Genomic DNA, 17,347 nt, shown 5'->3' with positions numbered 1-17,347 from the left:
TTCCTGCCTTGCCCTGCCAGCTTTCCAGTGTTTGTGGTCCGTACAGTAAGCGCTGCCTCTGAACCATCATTCATGAATGTACACAAGCCGACCACACAGGTGAAGGTGATACTTCGAGCCAGCTGGCCCTGGCAAGGATTAGCGGGCTTAAGTGTACCGGAGGCAAGGGAACGCTAAACACAGCGCTGACAGTGAGGAGACAATGGCTCCTAGTAAAGCAGAGCTGACAGGGACTGAGTGGGCTTTTACCGGATCAGACGCTAATGGGGAAGACAGGCTCTTGTATTGATTAAGTATTGTTGTTATAGGCTCTTAAGAGAGAGTGCCAGTTTTAACAGAGAGGTGATATGTCTTAGCAGCACACATAGATCAAGAAAAATTATTATCTTCTGGGTAGATTAAGGCATATAGTACCGTGACTGGACTTGAAGGGAGAATCTGCAGATCTGAACATGTTGTATGATGGAGTCAGGTCTATGATCCATGAAGACGGTGACCCAGAACCTCCTTCAGATGGATCCTTCAAGGAAACAGAAGACAGAATAAACCTTTACCAACTGTTCAAGAAAGTTGGTTTGCCATTAGTTGCAAAGTCAAAACATATTTTGGGTGTTTAGAGTTATAGAAGCAAAAGTCCTGTTTATTTTCATAACACATTTTCTAACACAGAACCAGCAGCTTCTCCCACTTCCCAACTCAAAACATACCTCTGGTTTATTGGTTTCTCTTCTTCATAAATATTCCAGTGTGTAGATACTTGGATCAGTGAGGTGCATTATGCAAATGGTCGTATGAATCCTGCTTTGAGCACTTCAGCTCGTCATTGTGGTTCGGCATAATTGCAGGGGGCTTATGAGTCTCATTCATGCTTTTCAGGGGCTCTCTCTCATCCGTCATAAAGGAGAGATTAATCGTAGACCACGTGGAGCACCTGCGTCCATTCCACTGCAGCCCAGCATGCACAAGCCCTGTTTACCCCCCCGACCCCTCACCCCTCAACCCCTGTCTGATCCTAGTAATGGTGCATCCTCTGAAAGAATCCCACCGTGTCGGCCGTTCAGCTGAGCGTGGCCCCCCTGCAACAAGGCAATGAGCTGGTGTAAAAAGCCTGCCTGCTCCTGTACGGTCAGGCCTCCCCCTCCTGCAGCCCGTGACTGATTAACCACACACCTGCTGCACGCCGCGTGTCCTCTGTTATATTGTGTCTCAATTATCAACAACAATTTGGCTTGTCTTACTGGAATAACAGTTATAAATGCATGCCAGTTCAAGTTTGTAAAAGGTCTTTGTCTTTGTGTGGGAGGGAGACTTTGTGTGCCAGGTTTGGGGTTAATGGCTGATAGGAGTTGATGCTTGAAGGTCTAGTGTTAGCTCACAACAAGGCACAGTCCTGCTTTTGGAGAAAATCTGATAGATGAATGGAGGAGGGGGGTAGAGAGTGAAAAGCAATTTCACAAGGGACACCGGCACTCACCGATATGTTTTCCTGGACTTTCCCTGCAGAGTCACACCTTTCAGAGTCGCTACCAGCTGTGAGGGGCCTCAAAACACCTGACAAAACCACAAAGGAGACAGCGTCAAGTTAAAGGAGAGGAAGCAATTGTGTGTTTGCAGTTGTGGTGTAGGCAGGCAGGCGTGTGCATGTGTACATAAGTGTTATCCTCTGGCGCACACTTACATGCACTTGTCTTTTATACTTGAGTGCATGTGCACAGATATGAGTAATGTAGTGTATTAGTCCCAATTATGGCTCTTAATCTCTGAGCAAATACTGGCAAAAAAAATGGAGCAACAAAACCCCTAGAGGAGCACCTGTCTATAGAAGTGTGCCAGGTGCAAACATTGTTCAGGAGGCACAGAGAGAGTAAAGACAAGCTTCCAGCAAACTCAGACAGATTTTCTTTTATTGTAAACATTGGTGGCACAGATTCATGAAGACCAAAAACAAAACCACCATGGTTGTCATATTTCTCTTTTGTTGGTAAAGACCCAGTTCATCTGCGTTGCGAGAAAACACATTTTCTCACTTACCTCTGGTGACACATCCAGCCATGCAGATAGATTTGGTTTTATTTGTCCAGGTTTTGAGATATCTGCAGCCATTCCAATACAATGGAGGTTTAATGGAAATTAAATGGCGTTGCCTAATATATTATATATATATATACACATACACATATTAACTATTTACCAGCACCAGCAGCAGTTTTCATGGACACTATTTCTTTTATAGCTATAGCTTCAGTATATCGTATTCTTCATTAGTATTCTTGAAACGCATTAGTTCCTTCGTCCCATGTCTAAAGGCTTGTAAAATTACATCTGTTCACAGAGCAGAAAGCTGTAGTTCAATCAAACAACACGTCTAGACAATTCTATCTCAAAGGTGTTCATAGTGTCACCCGTGTTTGTACATTAAAAAGTAACAGATGAAAAAAGCGATTGCGATCGAGAGGAGGTGTTTCAGACGCAAAACTGGCCTCTACTGAATGTGATGTGAAACGTTCACGGCAGATCACTAGAAAAGAAAACCTCCATTTGCAAACACAACAGATACATCACTGTTTCTATTGGCCAACCATAAATATTTGCAAGTCAAAGCTAAAAAAGGTGAACTCAATGCCTCAACTTGTCGGAACAGCATCTGAAACCCCCCCTGACCAACAAATTTTCTAACCATCTGAACCAACAATCGTGCGTCGGAATGTTGATTTCTCGCAGCAATTGGCCAGCTGTGCAAAAGTGAGACAGCATGCAGGATTTGAACTTCTCTCTCAAGCTCTCTTTTTAATTCCTCACACAACTACATCTGTCACTTTTCATACTAATGGAATTGAACAATTATCGCCTCTCTCCCCTCCCTAGGATGGTTGGCTGTTCACACTGCCTTCGAATGTGGCTGTTTGGAAAAGCTACAGTATAAACACTTTTGTCTGGACGAAATGTCCCACGAATTGCTTCATTACAAGCATTAACTCAGTGTTAAGTGTGGCTGTCTACATTTCACTGAGACAAATAAACCCAAAACAATCTGCATGTTAAGAGAGAGATATTCAATTGTAATTTGGTTGAACTGAACCTTTAACTAGTGTTTTCTCACTCTCCAAAGTGTTATCAGATCATAAATAACAGGCGCTAGACTAAATTGCTTTTCTGCACACAGTCTCCACAGTTTCTTATCCATTGTTATGTATGCAGTGCTTGGTTCTAAGTGTCTCGGGCTATCTTAGTCGGACTTTCCCGGTTAATGATCCACTCTAGCGGTTTGATCTTTATTATTCTCATATCCCTATAAACCTTTCCTCTGAGCTGCCACACCTTCGGGGAAAAGCAGTTAATACCTCGCAGCGGCATGCCTGGGAGCAGATGAGAGGCGGTATCACAGCTCGTTAAAGAAAAGCCGCTTGATGCCATAAAGGCATCGCTTACTCTCAAGGCCGGCCATGGTCTGAGAAAACACACCTACAGTGTCATGTTTTTCCCCGTCTGGTCATGTGTGTTTCTCCTCACACACACACAAGGACACACCTGTCTGACAGCTCCCTATTATTAAAGTGACGGTTTTTGCTTATCAAACGATATCCTTCAAACTGTCACAGCATGAGGTTTACAGTAAACTGAGGTTGCTTGTCAGTCACAATGGACTTTGAATATACTCGTAAAAAAATCAATTATTTTTTTAATCAAATCAAGTCCAGGGAATTTAACATGATCACAAATGAATCACAGTTAGATAGTTGTTGACTGAATAAACACATTTCAGCAGTTAGAAAGGAAACTTGTTGCTGACTCAGACTTTGTCTTTTGAGTGTGAACTTCCTCTTTTGACTCAGTTTCTACCTGACAAGAAGTTACTTGTATTAATGGATCTGGACATTTTTGTTGGATTATATTTAATCCTGGCATTCCCTCAAACTCCCATAAACTTTACTTCCTCCCATGATATTTTAAATATTCAAACTGACCTTGTCTTACTGAGAAATGGATATAGATTCTGCATAGAGACATTTTATCATTACAGTTGTTAAATGTGGAATGGGAATTTTGCCATATGAAATGTGTTTAGTATGACAAACAAATATTTCTTGTTTCCCAGAGCTTTCAACTTCAGGCTTTCAGGTTGGAAGCTCTTTTAAAAAAGCTAGTGGAACTTGAGTTGAGTTTTTTTAAGACTTTTAAGACACTTTTAAAATTGTTATTTTGTTTCACTGTGTTTTGGGTGCATTGGGTTTATCATGAGTGTGTGTGTTTCTTTCATATCTATTCCCTTAAATATGTTCATGCATCTTTCTCATGAAGCTCTATACCTGGTGAAGTCAATCCTGGATCATAGCGCATCTTCAGATCGGACCAGTCCTGCTCCGATAAGAACTCCTCTTCCTGTCCGAAGGGACTCGGCAGGGTTTCGGGCTCCAGTCGGTCAAGGAGGAGCAGCTGGACCCGGGACAGGGAGCCCAGATTCCCTGAGTCACAGCCCACTGTCAGTGCTGCCAGGCCGGGAGTCAGCTCTGCAGGGGGAAACAACAAAGTCTGAAATATTAGGAAAACAACCTGCGGCGCTGTGGCACTGTGAAACAGGTTTGCTTTTACATCACTGACATAAAAATAATCCATCCATTTTCTGCCACTTATTTGGGCTCGGAACATCCCTCTCTCTAGCCATGTTTTCAAGCTACTCCTGGCGGATCTTGAGGTGCAGCAAGCCAGAGAGATATATAATATATCCAGCATGTTCTGGGTCTACCCAGGAGTCTCCTGCAAGTTGGCCGTGCCCTTAAAACCTTAGAGGGATAGCGCTGAGGGGGCATCCCAATCAGATGCCCGAACCCCTTGACTGGCTCCTTTCGACAGGAAGTAGCAGCAACTCTACTCCAAGCTTCCTCGTGATGTCTGAACCCAGATACCCTACGGAGGAAACTCATTTACGTTTGCTTATATCCATGACCTCATTCTTTTGGTCACTACCCACAGCTCATATAGGTGAGGGTTCGACTCAAAAATGGAAAGTTAAGAAAACACTAAATTCCCCACTGTGGTATGACAAAGGGATAAGACATCTAGAGCATGTAATGCAAGGCAGTAACTTTATTCCATTCCAGGATCTAGTGGCACAATATGGAATTAGCCATAATAGATTTCTGGAATTTCAACAGTTTAAATCCATAATTCAGGCTAGATTTAAGGATAAAATAATGGACTTAGATTTACCTCCAATGATAACAGACTTTCTTAAACTCTCGCCTCCAAAACTGTTATCAAAAGTATACATGTTACTGTTAAAAACAGATAGTTCAATCTCTCTCCCATTCTTAAAATGGGAAACAGATCTATCCATTAGTCCAGACCAAAACTTTTGGATGCAGATATGTTTAAATACCTTTAGAATGACTACAAATCCCAATCTACAACTTATACAGTATAAAACTCTCCATAGAACACACTATACTGGACAAAGGATGTTCAGAATGGGTCTTATGCAGTCAAACATCTGCCGGAACTGCTCAGGTAACATATCTGATAGTTACATGCATGCTATGTGGCAATGTACACCTGTTCAAAAGTTCTGGCAGAAGATATGTGAAGACCTATCGATATGGCTAAGTTACCCCGTCCCAGTTTCCCCATCACTCTGCGTGCTGGGGGACCTAAGTGACATTAGTATAGAGGTTGACACATCATACATGCTTCTCACTGCCTTATGCATCGCCAAGAAAACTATCCTCATGAACTGGAAGGCCAAAAAGAATATAAGTATCACCCAATATCGGAATCACCTTATAGATCACATTAGCATGGAGAAAATGTCTGCTGTAAAAAAAAACAAATTGACACAATTCCAATCTCTCTGGTCCCCCTTGATCAACTTTATCACTTAATGGGGGTGGGTGTGTACTGCCTTGCTGGTCAGGGTCCCGTACGGCTGGTAGGTGTGTCTGGGGGTGGGTTGATTCTTAGATGCATTGCGGTGCGGGCGTGGGGGACTTTTTCTAATTTTAAATGTTGGTTGATGGCATGGTGTTGGCGGGGGGGGGGGGGGGGCGGTGGTGCGGCGCTCGGGTTGCCTAGGGCGCGGGCTTGACGGGGGGACCGGTGTTTGCCCTGTATTCGGCGTGCCGCTGCTGCGGGGTGGGTAGCCACTCTGCTTAGGTGTCGCGAGGTTGTTGGTATCGGTGCGCGGGTGGTGATTTTGACTCGCGCGCTGTGCGGATGTGGTGGCACTCGGTGCTTGGCTGCCTCCCTGTGTGTCCTGTGTGTGGGTCCGGGTTGGGGGGAGGGGGCGGGCGGCGGGCATGGCGGTGGAGGTTGGTGGGGGGGGATGCTTGTGGTGGGTTTCGGTCTGGTGGTGAACGTGCGGCGTGGGTCACGGTGTAGCCGTGGGTGGGGTCTGTGGTCTCTCTGGCTGCGGGGGGGATGGGGGCGGTTTGCGCCGGCTGGCATCTCTCCTGCGCAGCGCATTACTTGGCTGTTGTGTGCCGCTAGTTAGATTGGTAGCGGGGTAGTGTTGATTGGCTCATCTGTAGGTCATTATTGGCTTGCGTGCTTGTCGGGGGTTGGGGGCATCGGGTGCGGGCCGGGACTGGGCTGGTGTGCGGCTCTGTCCTGTGTGCATGCTGTGCATCCTGATAATTGCATTTCGGTTCTCTGAGGGGTCTGGCGACTGGTTGTTGGAGGGGTGGGGGACCGGGAAGAAGGGGTTGACGGGGTGGGTTGGGGGTGCGGGCTGGTCCTTTTTGAGCTGGTTGGGGGGTGTCTCCTCTGGATTTTAGTGCCCGGACTGGATGCTTGGTGGTTGTGCCGGGATCCTGTGTATGGAGGGATTGTGCTTTGGGGTGTGTCGATGGTTGCTTGCAGTCGCGTCGCGGCCCTCTGGAGTGTGGTCGTGTTGAGTCCTAGGGGCTATTTGCATCTGCTGACTCCCTAGGGCGAGGGGCTGTTGCTGCTGTCGCGGGGTGATTGCTGTCTCTTTTCTTTGGGGACGGTGGGGGTTTGTGTGGGATGCTTCGCTGCTAGGGAGGGAAGGGAGCGGGGGTGGGGGTCTTCTGGCCTGACCTGGCCTGAGTGGCATTGCCTCCTGGGTGTGGGCCGACCTTCGGATCTGGGCTGTTGGGCGTTCTGTCCTTGGGTGGGGTCCTTGCTGCCCCGGACCTGCTCCCTTGGGGGCTGGTGGTGCTCGGAGTACTGCTGATTGTGGGGGAGCGGTGAGGTGAGGGGTTAGCAGTGGGGCTGCCGGAGGGGCCCCGGCGAGGACGGGGGATTGTTGGACTTTGGGTTGGGGCTGCACTGACCTGCCTCTGGAGTGTGTGGGGGTCTGGGGCACGGGGCTTTGGAGCCTCTGGGTCTGGGGCGGGTCTGCGCGCTGGGGGGGCTGGGCCCCCCTGGGCCGTCCTGGGGATGGGCGGGGTTGTCACTGACTCTGGGGTGCTACCGGTGCTAGAGGGGCTCTTGCTATAAGCCCTGGGCTGGAGGGACCTGGCGTCCTCCTGCTTAGGGGGGTGGGGGACGGGACTGAATAAATGATGGGGCCAGTCAGGAATCTGGTCTTCTAGCCTCCCTATGACCTCCTTCACCTTTCCCCCTTTGGTCATGTCTCACAACATACACCCTTAGGATCCTGGGGGACGGGCAGCCTGCAGGGCGTTTGGGGGGTGGGGCTGCTTTATTGCGGCCTCGCACTTCTTCCTCCCTCACTGCCTGCCCCTCAATTTTAATTACACATTAGACACAGAGGGCTTGGGGGGTGGGAGGGGCACGATGGGAGGCTCCACTACCTGACAGTTGTGGGGTGCCTGTGTCACAACTACTCCAATTTTAGTTGCACCTTAGTTACCACACACCTTATCTTCACTCCACCATACAACACTTCACAATCCATGACATGCATCCAACACAAAACAATACATTTACAGAGGCAGGCAGAGGGGTTGAAGGAGTGGGAGAGATTCTCATTGGCCTCGTGTCCTACCCCTGGAGCCCCGGGCGTTGGGGGTGCTGTGGGGTTGGTGGCGGCCTTGCCTGATCTGGGGTGGGCTGGGGGGGGTCGGGGCTCCCCTGGCGTGGGGGCCCGCCCTTGGCCTAGGGTTCTGCGGACTCGGGCTTGTGGCCTTTGCTCATTTCTGGGCGGGTGGTGTGTCCCTGGGCCTGGGGGCCCGTTGTCTCCTCTCCTCGCCTGGGCCCTCTTCGGCAGAGGTGAGGCTCCCGCTGCTTCCCCCTGCCAGCTCTCTCACGGTGGGGGCATTCGGGAGTCTCTGGGGCGCATGACCGGTGCTGTCGGGGTAGGTTTTGGTGCTCCTCCTTGGGGTGCTTGACTGGGGGGGCTGGGCCCCTGTCCGGGGATGAGATCGGCCTCGGGGGCTGCTGTCACTGGCTGCACTGTAGGGAGGGATGCCTCTGGCTGGGCTGGGGGACCGTTGGCCTGGTTCTCCCGCGTTATCGCTCCCTGGCGGTAGCGAGCTTCCCGGCACGGCTTTCTGCTGTTCTTCCTTGGGGCGGGGTACAGCTTCCCCCTGGACATGCGGTCTGGGGTCCTTTGCGCTTTGGGGGGTCGCAGGGTGTCCTGGCTTCTGGGGGTGGGGGTCTGCGGTGGGATTGTGGGGCGATTATCGATGCATCTTGATGTATTATACTTTTTCCCTGGGCAGGGTCTCTGGATGGCTGCTGGGCGTTTAGTTTGTGCGTTGGAGTCCGGGGAGGCATCTCCTCATTGGCTTGGAGGGACCTGTTTGCGTTCCTGTTTTGCTTCGTTGGCCTCGGATCCGTGCTTGCCCATTTCTCTGTCGGCCAGTTGTTGGACCCCTCTGGATACTGAGGTATATAGTTAGTTTTCGGGATGTGCAGTGTGGGTGCGGGGCAGGGCTGTGCTCCGGTTTGTTCTGGGTTTGTGCCTGGAGTTCTCGGCCCTTGATGGATGGGTGGGTTGTTGGTGGCATGCAGCTGAGCTAGTTGATTTTGCCTCGTTGCTGGTTTGGCTGGTGTTGCATGGCGGCCGGGGGGCGCGCTGGGCATGGGGGATGTCGGCTGGCGCCGGCGGCCTTAGTTTTTTCCGGCGGTTGGGGGGACGGTGGACTTTTATTGGCGGGTGCACGGTGACCTGTGCGGCGCGTTTGCTGCCGGGCTGGGACTTGCTGCTGGTGTCTCTCTCCGCTGGCTTTCGCTGTCGTGTTGTTCCGTTTGCTCTCTCTCATTTGCCCGACCTCGCACGCGGGATTCGCGGGGGGCTGCTGGGCATGGGTGTCGCCGTGCTCGCGCAGTGTGCGCGTTGGGCTCGTCACTTGTGCATTGGTGTTGATGACTGCGTGGCATTTGGGCATTGTGGTTGTTTGCTGCGCGGCGGTGGGGTGCTGGATGGGGGAGGCCACTGGTCTATGTTGTGTCTGCGCCGCGGTCGGTCCGGGCGCTGCTCTTCCTCTTTTGCGTTCCGTCGGCATTACGTTGTCAACTGGCATTTGGGTCGGGGTCTTCTGCGTTTGCATCGCGGTGCATCTGGGAGTCTTTGTTTTTTTTTGATTTGATTTATTCTTTTTCTTTCTTCCACCCCTATTGGCTACTGGGGTTCTTGCCTGCCTGTTACAGTCGTGGCGTCCCACTCTCTCTAACAACTACATTCTTTAACAGGCTTATGCGCACACACATGTACATACACACACATACAGACACATTCACCCACACAGACACAAACAAACTTAGGTTGTCCCTGGTAGAATTATTCCTGATGCCTTTCTTTCAGTTACTTATTTAAATTAATTATTATTCCAGCTCTCGTGGCTGTGTTGTGTTGCTTATTTAGTGTGTGTGACTGTTTCTTGTTTTCATTGTTCTCTTAGTTGTCTTAATATGTCATTAATATGTCAGCTGTTTATTGCTGCTGTTCGGCTGGTTTTCTTTTACTATTATATTATTATTTTTATTGTTTTTTTGTTTGTTGTTGTTTTTCTCCTCCCCAAGCCCCCCTCTCTGTTCTCTTGCAGGTTTCGTTGCTTTCTGCAATTGGTGTTTCCCACAGCTTTTCCCTGTTGTCCCCACCCTCCATCCCCCTTTCCCCCTTCTCTTGCAGGTGTTGTCCTTTCTCTGTGCTGTCTGTTTGTGCCCCCCCATCCCCGTGTCTGCCCCCCTGTCCGGCCCGGTGACAAATCAATACATAATTAAATAAATAATAAAACAGACAAAGGAGTATTTTAATACTCTCTTGTTAAAGTAAAATCTGTCTGGCACAATATGGTATCCAGGTCATTATACTCTATACCAGGCTGCTGGGCAGGACAGGTTTAAAAAAAAAAAAAAAAAAAAAAAAAATGGAAAGTTTTGCCTTCTGGCTCAGCTCCCTCCGAATCTATTGGATGGATTTTGACCTGATGATGGAACTAGATAAAAAAAGTTCAGAGATCACCAAAGTTATTATGTTATGAATGTGTGTACCAAAGTTTGTGTCAATCCATCCAATAGTTGTTGAGATATTTTACTCAAAGCCACAAGTGTCAACCTCATGGCAGCGCAAGAGGAAAAGTCATGGGATCACCAAAGTCAGTAGGATTCATCCTCTGGGCACCATGAATGTCTGTAGAAGATTTCACGGCAATCCATTTAAACATTGATGAGATATTTTAATACGGACAAAAGAAGTGGCCCGATCTGTTAGGAGTGTGGTTCTGTGTTCATGTCTTTCCTGTTTTAGGTTCTGTGTTTCTCTGTGTGGCCTTGTTTATTATTTTATTCATTAACATGTTCAGGTTTACTTAGTATCTGGTCTCATGGGTTTGGTTTTGGGTTCTGTTGTTTCTATAAGCTTCATGTTTTGGGTTTTGTAGCTAAGTTTAGTTTTTTGTTCATTCGCATGTTTAAGTTTTCTTAGTATCTGTCTTGTCTCTTATCTTAGTTCTTAGTCCTGTATTTTAGTTCAAGTTTAGTGTTTTCCCCGGTCTGTGTACTTAGTCTTGTGTCTCCATGTAGTCCTGTCTCCTGTTTGGCTCTGATTTTGCAGTCTTTCCATGTTTGTGTTTTACTTTGGTAGATCTGTCCTTGTGTGTTCTCGTGTATTGTACTTCCTCTTTTATTTTGTAATCTTCTGTGCCTGGTGTTCTTGTCTAGCTTTGCTCCCGTTGTTAGTTTAGTGTATTTTTGTCTCGATTATTAGTTTGTTACCACTGCCTTTTTTTCTGTACTTTTGTTTATGGATCTGTCTGCTTGTGTTAGTTTAGTTAGTTTACTGCCTGGTTACTTTGCTGTTTCACTCTGTCTCGTTTCACTGTGTGTCTGCTGTGCCTAACTAGCTGCTCATGTCATTCACCTGTTTCGTGTTCCCACCCTGCTCATTGAGTATTTCAATGCCTGTGTTCTGGTCAGTCTTTGTTGGTTCATTGTTGCGTATATCCTGTGTTGATCTGTTACCTGAGTTTGTTCCTGCCTCGTGTTCCCACAGAACCTCACCTTTGTTTTTTTGGACCTCTGTTTTCTCCACATACTTTGGATTCTATTTGGACTTAGCCACAGTTTGTAAGTGTGCTCTCCTTTCGTTAATAAATCATTGGACTATGCCTGCTCAGCTCTGGTGTCCTGCGTTTGGGTTCTCAACCTGCTCAATCATTACAACACATAACACGTCTGAACGAATGACAAACCAACATTGCCATACCTAGAGACATGCCACCAGCATGGTTAAAAAGGAGAACAGAAAATATAAATTTAAATACACACCCAAGAAAATTATTTTAATTGAAACAAATAAACATCTTTACAGTGTATAACACGTTATAGATGATTAGAACATACTGTAAAATATCCTTCATATAATCAGAGAATCAAAAGCCCATATCCAGAAACATTAGCTTTAGTTTTAATGACTTGGTGAACCAGATTATGAAATTACTGTAAAATACAGTGCCTTTTCTCCACACAACTTCAACCCCCCCCCACCCAAGAGCAACTCACTGCCCCACTTGAGGCTCCAAAGTTCTCATCGTCACACCCAATTAAAAGCGGATCAGTGACAGTGTGGCTCGGTGCCAATGCAAATCTCCGGCCCACGCTGGCTGGGTGTGGAGCTGCTATTCCTCTCCAAGGGGATTTCACAAAACACGCTCTGCTGCAGGTACCCCACTACACACACACACACACACACACACACTCTTTCACAACAACATGGCAAAAAGCTGTGGGAAATTTCCACACCCCCTTTACATTCAAATAGCTGCCACAGACAGAAAGTTTTCAGTTTGCCTTAATTGCATTAAGCAATCTGTCCAGTCCGCTCCACACACACACACACACACACACACACACACACACACACACACACACACACACACACATACTCCTGAAGTGTTTTCAGTTGAGAAATCACACATGTCTGTAGGTGTGCTGATGCTTGGTAAAGTGATCCCTCAGGTGAGAAAAAGGAACTGTTGCCTTAGCTGATAAATTAAGGAGTCGTTGAGAGGAAATCCCTGGGATAATTGTGGGTGTAACATAATGTGGCGGGACACACTTTCAGTTAGGCCGGGTATTAGACCATAATTAGCCAAAAGTAGCCACAAGATTGAAAGACACTTAGCAAACATAGTGGCAGATAACAAATGACTCATCTTGTGATGGTGTTGGACACACTGGTTACCACCCACTCGGGGTCAGACAGACAGAGGAGCACGGACACTTCGAATTCAAACATTTTATACTTTGGCATGATGAAGTTTGAGAAATAGGTAACTGTTTTAAAAATCTTAAATTAATGTTCATGCAGGGCGACATCAGTAAACTTCACACAGGATGCTCATGTGCACCAGATCAGTTGTTAAAAAAAATTCAGGTCAGGTCTTATGTCTTTAAGAGCAAATACAAGTTACAAGTCCTTCTAATGAAACTGTCAAAAGTCAAATGGATATCTTTCAAGTCAAATGAACATTTAAGGGACTCTTTTTAAACACTTTCCTTCCGATTACTAAGAACCAGGTCTTACAGGCTGAGAAATTATTTATCTCTCATGCTGTAATATAATCAGTCTTTGTGTTGAAATTTGTATCCAAGACTGGCTGTAAATGATTCGCCATTTATATGTTTATTCTTTGTTTCAGATTTGGTTTATTTGCTCAGCTTAATTGGTTAGCTGAGCAATTAAACAAATCTGCCTTATGTCAGCTAATGAGGAGGAAATGTTCTGAGAGACAAATGGAAGCTAATTGCACAAAAAACATGTGTCGCCTGCATACTTTGTTTTTGCCACCCTGTTATTCATTTTTGCTCTGTGAATAAATATTTACACTTTTTAAAAGCAGAAACAGGACCTGGGTCCCCACTTGTATTTGCAGATGAAATATCCTTCTCACTTCTGCCACTTTGTGATTCAGCCCGATAAGCTTTCTTTATCTTTCAATAAAAATCCTGCTCAGTGAAGCCTTAAATCAGCCACCTTCTATACAGATGTAAATTGGGCTTCATGTCAGTCTCTGATAAAAATCAGTCTGGAGCATTAGCTCACATTTGGTTTGAGCCTTGGGTTGATTTTATCACGCTGTGGTTACCATGACAGTGGCCGCCCTGATCCTTCCACATCCACGGGGCAAAGGTCGCCGGGGTCAGATGGAGGTCTGGGTCAAGCGAGCAGGTTAAACACCTTGTCAGGGATTAGCAGGCTATGAGGGAGGTGGAGGAAGTCTTCATTGGCTAATGTCTCTCTCAGCGGCTCACTGAACCACCTCCAGGACACACACACACTTACACATGCTATCTAACACACACACACACACACACACAGACACACAGACACAGACACACATCACATTTACTCTGCTTTTGTTGGCCAACATGGGCTGATACAAAGACCTGACACAGTATGCGCTCAGATAAGCCCATCCCTGTCTGTAACAAGACAGGAGTCACAGAGGAAGGAGAGCATGTCTAATTGAGACATTACTGGGACAAACACAGAGATGGAAACAAGTACAACACATTGTTGGCTTTTATGACATTCAATCACATAATTGTGTATTTGTTTTGCTTTTATATAGTAAAAGAGGAGCTATACAAAAAAAAATCACTAGCTAACTTTCCAAACAATGTGCTCAAGCCAAATATATGATATATATTTAAACAACATCAAGAACACATTTATGATGTTAATCTTATAAAAATTCAAGTTTAGTGCTAAAACAATTCCCCAATTAGCTGGACAAAACATCAACAGTTTTGATAATCGATTAATCATGCATGTCATTCATCAGGCAAAATGCCAAACAATTGCTGGTTCTCTCTTGGGCTTTTTCAAATTGTGGGACTTATTCATATTTTCTCACATTTTATGGACAAAACAAAAATAATGTAAAAGATTCTACAGCCATGCTATAAATGGCTGAATGCTAATTTTAGTATGCTAACATGCTCTCAGTGACAACATGCTGATGTTTAACACTGTTTACCATGTTCGCCATCATAGTGTAGCATGTTAGCATGCTAACGTCTGTAAAGTAAGACTAAACTACACTACTAACAAAGCCTTAATGTTTTTTCAGGTATTTGGATACAAACCAATTGGACAGAATTTTGACATGATGATGAAATTTTAGAGGGTCGTCAAAGGGTCGTCAAAGACACGGTTACAGCTCATCCTGAAGGGAACATGAACGTCTGGACCAAACTTCATGGCAATCCTTCAAATAGTTTTAGATATTTCACTCAAAACTATAAAAGTGAACTTGCTGTTGGCGCTATTGGAAAAGTCACCAAAGTCCTAGATATTTTAGTCTGGAACAAAGTGCTGGACTGATGGACCAACCAAGACAGACAAACCAAAATTGGCATCCCTAGAGCCACGATGCTAGCATGGCTAAAAATAAAAGATTAATGAATACTTTTTCTTAGATGCAGACTATTTGGTTGGGAGTGTGTACCTGTATCGGGTGAAGGACAACCTGATGAGTCTGATGGCTGGCCCATGGACAGACAGGAAGATGACCGAGGGGCGATGGCCTCCAGTTCATCAAACACATGAGACTGACTGCAGCTGAGCTCCGAGTAGTGTGATGCTGCTGTGCCACAGCGTCCTGTAACAGCAGAGTGGGTGTATTATGTTTTGATGATTAACACAATGATGATGGGGATTAGATGTAACTTTAATGATACAAGTGGGTTGTTTCATTAGGAAATAATAGGAAACAGCAAAGAGGTGGATGAATAATAAAATAACAGTGAGAACTAAATGAGCACACTAAACAAGGGGTAATTCAGGGAAGTCATATTATCATCTTTTAGGATGATTAAATTGTTTATTTTCTTACTGGGATAATTAGATTTACTTGTTTCAAGGTAAGTGATCTTGTTTTGAGTCGACAATAAAAAAAGGCTCAAAATCAGATTTTAGTAATAGCCCAAACATCTGTTAAAGAAATAGTTCAAAATTTTTGAGAAATTCGCTTTGCTGTCTTTCTGAAAAGTTAGATGAAAAGATTTATGACTCTCAGATATAAGAGTAGCAATCTTCTCATGTTACTCTGAGCAAAATAGTGAAAAAAACCTTTTTCCTCCCAAATGTCAATGCTTCAAGAGAAAACTAGATGGCTTTGCTTATTTCAAACAACAATGTGTACAATAACCTTATGCAGTCATTGTTTTTTTGCTTTGTGTGTGAAACAAGCAGTTTTCTATCAATCACATGAAATTCAAAATGTTTCTATTTGAAGTAAAAAATTGGAAAACCACAATATAAACAATAAATGTCATTTAAAAATTATCATAATTTTGTCACTATATATAAGAGGCATCAAATTGCAAATACATCCACTTGTGATTTCAGTTAATCTCAGGGATGTAGATTGTATTGATATCTAGAAGTGAATCAATAAATAATACCACAGACCGCAAAAGGAAAAGCTCTAGGAGGACATTTTCTGATGCAGCAATCAGACTATAAATCTCAGCTGGATGTTGTTGTGGGTTTAGGTAAAGCCTGGCCCTTCCAGGTTTACACTCTGACAAGTGGACAACTCCCAACACAAACCCAGGACCTCCATGATTGAAGCCCCTCAGGCATGGTATGATGGTCTGAGCACAGCGTTACAGTCAGACTTTGGGGCAAAAGTAGTCTTATCTCACTTTCAATAAACCCAGGGCAAAAAACTCTGCCCTTAAGCTCTAATTATCAAAGAACGCACTCAAAGGAATGGTAAAAACTGTCAAGATAATGACTAATTACTTATCTCCTCTCAAACCATCAAAACAAAACTGTTTCACTCTGGCTGGTTTTGAAATGAGAGGATTAGTGAGAGAAACTGTTTCACCGGTGTGTCGTTGTCCTGAAAGAGGCTTGTCGAGGCTTTTCTCACATTAGAAATGCAGAACAGCTTGGCTCGGACAAAAGGATAATATATATACAGAGGTTCTAAAAGGAAAAGGCAAACTCAGCTCCTTCGTGTCTGCCCACATGGACAAGTATAAATGTACACATGAAGCCACCCTCACACAGTCAAGTATGTGAACAACGACACGCACACACCAAAGCACTATTGTGCACTTGAGCAGCTCGGCGCTCAACTCAGAGAGACAATTGAAGGACTTGACTTGACACTTCAAAGCATATTGCTGCTGTCAAATCAGCTGTCATTCTCAGCAGACGAGGGCCATACTGAGTCAGGGTGAGTTTTTCGGGGAGGTTAAGGGTGGCTGTGTAGGGTCACTGAGTTTGATGTGACAGAGTTAGAGGCAGACAAGGCCTTCTCTGTGTGCCTATGGCCTCTTTTCCTGGTCACAGTGCCGGGCTAAAAGGCCCCGAGTGGAGAGGCCAGGCCAGGCCAGTGCTCCGGTTCATTGTTAAGGACAGTAACACTCTGGAGATGTTGCTCAAAACAGGTCAGCTCAAGGTCAGTATGGATTGTAGGGGATCTGAAAAAACATGCTGAGTGTCAAAAAGGGCCAAGCAGAATGAGGAGATTCCCATAGGCCTCTGCAGCCATGTACAATTTGTATACCACACAAGGTTTTAAGATTACCTGATTTGCTGCGCTCCAATTTTTGTCACTTTACTTACTTAAGTACTCTTCTTGTCTGTGAAAAACCTCTTCCAGTTTATAACAACAGATTTTTACATTTCAGCCATCATTCTTAGCAGAATTAATAAAATTGTCCTAATCAAGTTAGTTGTTGAAGTCTGGGAACGCAGCAAGATATTTGAAGCTTAGTGCAACTGGGAAAGAAACAAACAAAGTCTGTCTTAGAAGGGTTGCACCAAAAAAATCCTTTCCTAAAGTGATTTTCATGTGTAAGTGATGGGGGATAACATCTTCATTCCTCCTTCTGTTTAAAAATTACCTCTAATTCTTTTTAAGCTATATTATGAGGCGTCCTATAAATCAATCGGGCATCTTTTCAT

General features: G+C 45.4%; 1 protein-coding gene across 4 annotated transcripts in view; it reads right to left on the bottom strand.

Moving 5' to 3' along the window:
* Positions 1–17,347, bottom strand: part of LOC119917960 — a 76,997-nt gene that overhangs the window by 24,454 nt on the left and 35,196 nt on the right. For all 4 annotated transcript variants that reach the window (XM_038738425.1, XM_038738426.1, XM_038738427.1 and 1 more), the window contains 4 exons: positions 14,874–15,026; positions 4,308–4,508; positions 1,475–1,551; positions 415–520 (listed from right to left, as the gene is read on the bottom strand). In XM_038738425.1, coding sequence (XP_038594353.1) covers positions 415–520; positions 1,475–1,551; positions 4,308–4,508; positions 14,874–15,026 — 537 coding nt within the window. The remainder of the gene's footprint in view (positions 1–414; positions 521–1,474; positions 1,552–4,307; positions 4,509–14,873; positions 15,027–17,347) is intronic.

Source organism: Micropterus salmoides, unplaced genomic scaffold (genome assembly GCF_014851395.1).
Source record: "Micropterus salmoides isolate LMB-PRFRI ecotype aquatic unplaced genomic scaffold, ASM1485139v1 Ms_hic_scaffold_23, whole genome shotgun sequence".
NCBI lineage: Eukaryota > Metazoa > Chordata > Actinopteri > Centrarchiformes > Centrarchidae > Micropterus > Micropterus salmoides.
The sequence above is the reverse complement of the archived record's forward strand: the minus strand, read 5'-3'. Positions and strand labels throughout refer to the sequence as shown.